This window comes from Nematolebias whitei, chromosome 8 (genome assembly GCF_014905685.2).
Source record: "Nematolebias whitei isolate Nwh7 chromosome 8, NemWhi1, whole genome shotgun sequence".
In the NCBI taxonomy this organism is placed as follows: domain Eukaryota; kingdom Metazoa; phylum Chordata; class Actinopteri; order Cyprinodontiformes; family Rivulidae; genus Nematolebias; species Nematolebias whitei.
In genome coordinates this window covers 2,421,342-2,423,754 of record NC_056505.1, presented here as the reverse complement: position 1 = coordinate 2,423,754, position 2,413 = coordinate 2,421,342, and the positions used below count along the sequence as shown (strand labels likewise).

The following is a 2,413-nucleotide window of genomic DNA, read 5'->3' as shown; positions in this document are numbered from 1 at the left end:
GGTTGGTTTGTTCATTGGTTGATGAGTGGGTTGGTTGGTTGATGAGTTGGTTGGTTGGTGAGTGAGTTGGTTGTTTCGTTGGTTGTTTGATGAGTTGGTTGGTTGTTTGTTGAGTTGGTGAGATGGCAGAATGAGTTGTGCTTTCTGGTTCTGGGTGATCTTTAAATCATCTTCAACACATTTTTGTACGGTGAATCCTGTTCCTCCTCCTCTCCCTCCTCCTCCTCTCCCTCCTCCACTACCTCCTCTGGCTCCTCCTCTTCCTGTTTCTGCTCCTGTTCTTCTTCGTTGGTGTTTTGTTTGGCAGCAAATGCCCTCTTGGGTCGTTTGGGTACAGCATAGTCATCCACTCGGGGGTTATAGGGGTACTCGTGGCCTTTAGGGTCTGAAAGAGTACCCATAATCCTCCAGGCATTTCCTCGCATCTCTTCAGGGTCATCATACACCACAGAGAGATGCATGTCCTCCTGCCCTGTGGCGGCGCAACCTTCAGGTTCATCATAGATGTGGTCCACCTTTGGTTTGGTGTCATTGTCATTTCGGAAGATGTTTCTGACCCTGATGTCATCAATGCTGTCATACAGCGGATCTGGGCCGGACTCATCCCCATCAGCCTGGTGAAAACTCAAAATGTTGGACATGATGTTTGAGGCAATGGTGTCGAAGGGGAGGGAGTAATCTGGCTCTTTTTTTATCAGAGGGGTGGTGCAGGGAGCAGAGTTACTGCTGCTCCTCTTCTCCTTCCTGGAGCTCCGTCCAGTGGCGCTGGGCATGTTGATGTGTGAATACATCTTTTCCGGGTTTGAGTTGGAGCTCAGTTTGGGGCTGAGGTGGGGGTTGGGGGAGGGGTTCGAGTTTGGGCCCGGGATCAGATTGGAGCCAGACTCTGGGCTAGGGTTGGGCAGAGGACAGCTGGAAATCATCTTGACCTGGTTTTTTCGGGGGACAGGAACTCCACGAGTGTCCAGAGTCAAACTCTTTACTCCGGTCAAAATTTTATCAACTGGAGGCTCGAGACGAGACTGAAAACAAGACACAAGCCGATCAAGGATCAACTATTAACCAGTTACGATCAAACCAGTTGGTCTGGGTTGATTAACTTTATTTTAATCAAACAAACATGTTCTGAGCTGCAGTTTGTTGTCCTGAATGAGTCTCCTAATAATCGTTGGGCCTCTGAAAGATTTTTACACGTTTCGTGATGAATCAGCGGATGCACTTTCTTACCATCGGGGGGCGCTGCTGCTGCGAAGCGTTGGAGCAGTCGTCTTTGTTGTGAAACGTCTGCTGGTTCTGAGGAGCTGTCACCATGCTGTACACGACGTCAGCCGCCTGGAGGTAGAAAACAACAACTCTTTAAACCCTGAGCCACTAACGAGTTCACAGAGCAGACTAGCAAATTAAAGTTACCAGACTGAACTAACGAGCTCCTCCTTAATGAGTTAACTGTCTGGACTAATGATCTCCTCCCTAACGAGTTACCAGACAAGACTTAAAGTCTTTAGGCCACAGCTGCAAATGCCTTTAATTTGAAAATACTTACCTTTAATTTATAAATGAAAACCTTTACTCTAAAAATACTGCTTTTATAAAAATCAATGCCTTTATTTTGAAAGTTAAAATGTGTTTCATGTGAACTTCCTGCTGATTTAGAAACTTAATTTTGAAAACCATACCTTTACTTTGAAACATTAGGTGTGATGTCAGCTGACCTGAGCAGCAGGGGTTTGTGGGACTCCGTGGGGCTGAGGCTGAGCTGCCCAACTGTGAGCTGGATGGTTCTGCTGGTTCTGGGCCATGTCCGACACCCCATGGCCCCCACTAGAGATCTGCCGGTGAGGGAGGGAGATCTTCTGCAGGTTGATGGCGGCCTCCACGGACTGGAACAGGGCGTTCCCCTGTTTCGTGTCAAACTCAAAGCTCCCCTCACCGGAGTTGCACCTGCGACCCGCCTCAAAGGAGAAGGTGGACTGAAGGAGAAAAAAACGTTCAAACAGGAAATGGTTTTATTAAAAAACGTTCAAACAGGAAATTGTTTTATTAAAAAACTTTCAAACAGAAAATGGTTTTATCAAAAAACTTTCAAACAGGAAATGGTTTTATTTAAAAAAAAACTTTCAAACAGGAAAAGGTTTTATTAAAAAACTTTCAAACAGGAAATGGTTTTATTAAAAAACTTTCAAACAGGAAATGGGTTTATTAAAAAAACTTTCAAACAGGAAATGGGTTTATCAAAAAACTTTCAAACAGGAAATAGGTTTTATTAAAAAACTAAAAACAGGAAATGGTTTTATTAAAAAAACTTTCAAATAGGAAATGGTTTTATCAAAAAACTTAAAAACAGGAAATGGTTTTATTAAAGAAACAACTTTCAAACAGGAAATGGTTTTATTAAAAAACTTTAAAAACAGGA

The 2,413-nt window shown here is 43.8% G+C and overlaps 1 protein-coding gene across 1 annotated transcript in view; it reads right to left on the bottom strand.

Annotated features, from left to right (window-relative positions):
• Nucleotides 1-109: 109 nt before the first annotated feature.
• The window catches only part of LOC119412976 (docking protein 2-like), a 19,940-nt gene continuing 17,636 nt past the window's right edge, over nt 110-2,413 (bottom strand). Inside the window, exons 6-8 of the mRNA XM_037679987.1 lie at nt 1,713-1,970; nt 1,228-1,332; nt 110-1,022 (exon numbers count right to left, since the gene is read on the bottom strand). Coding sequence (XP_037535915.1) covers nt 162-1,022; nt 1,228-1,332; nt 1,713-1,970 — 1,224 coding nt within the window. The 3' untranslated portion in view covers nt 110-161. The remainder of the gene's footprint in view (nt 1,023-1,227; nt 1,333-1,712; nt 1,971-2,413) is intronic.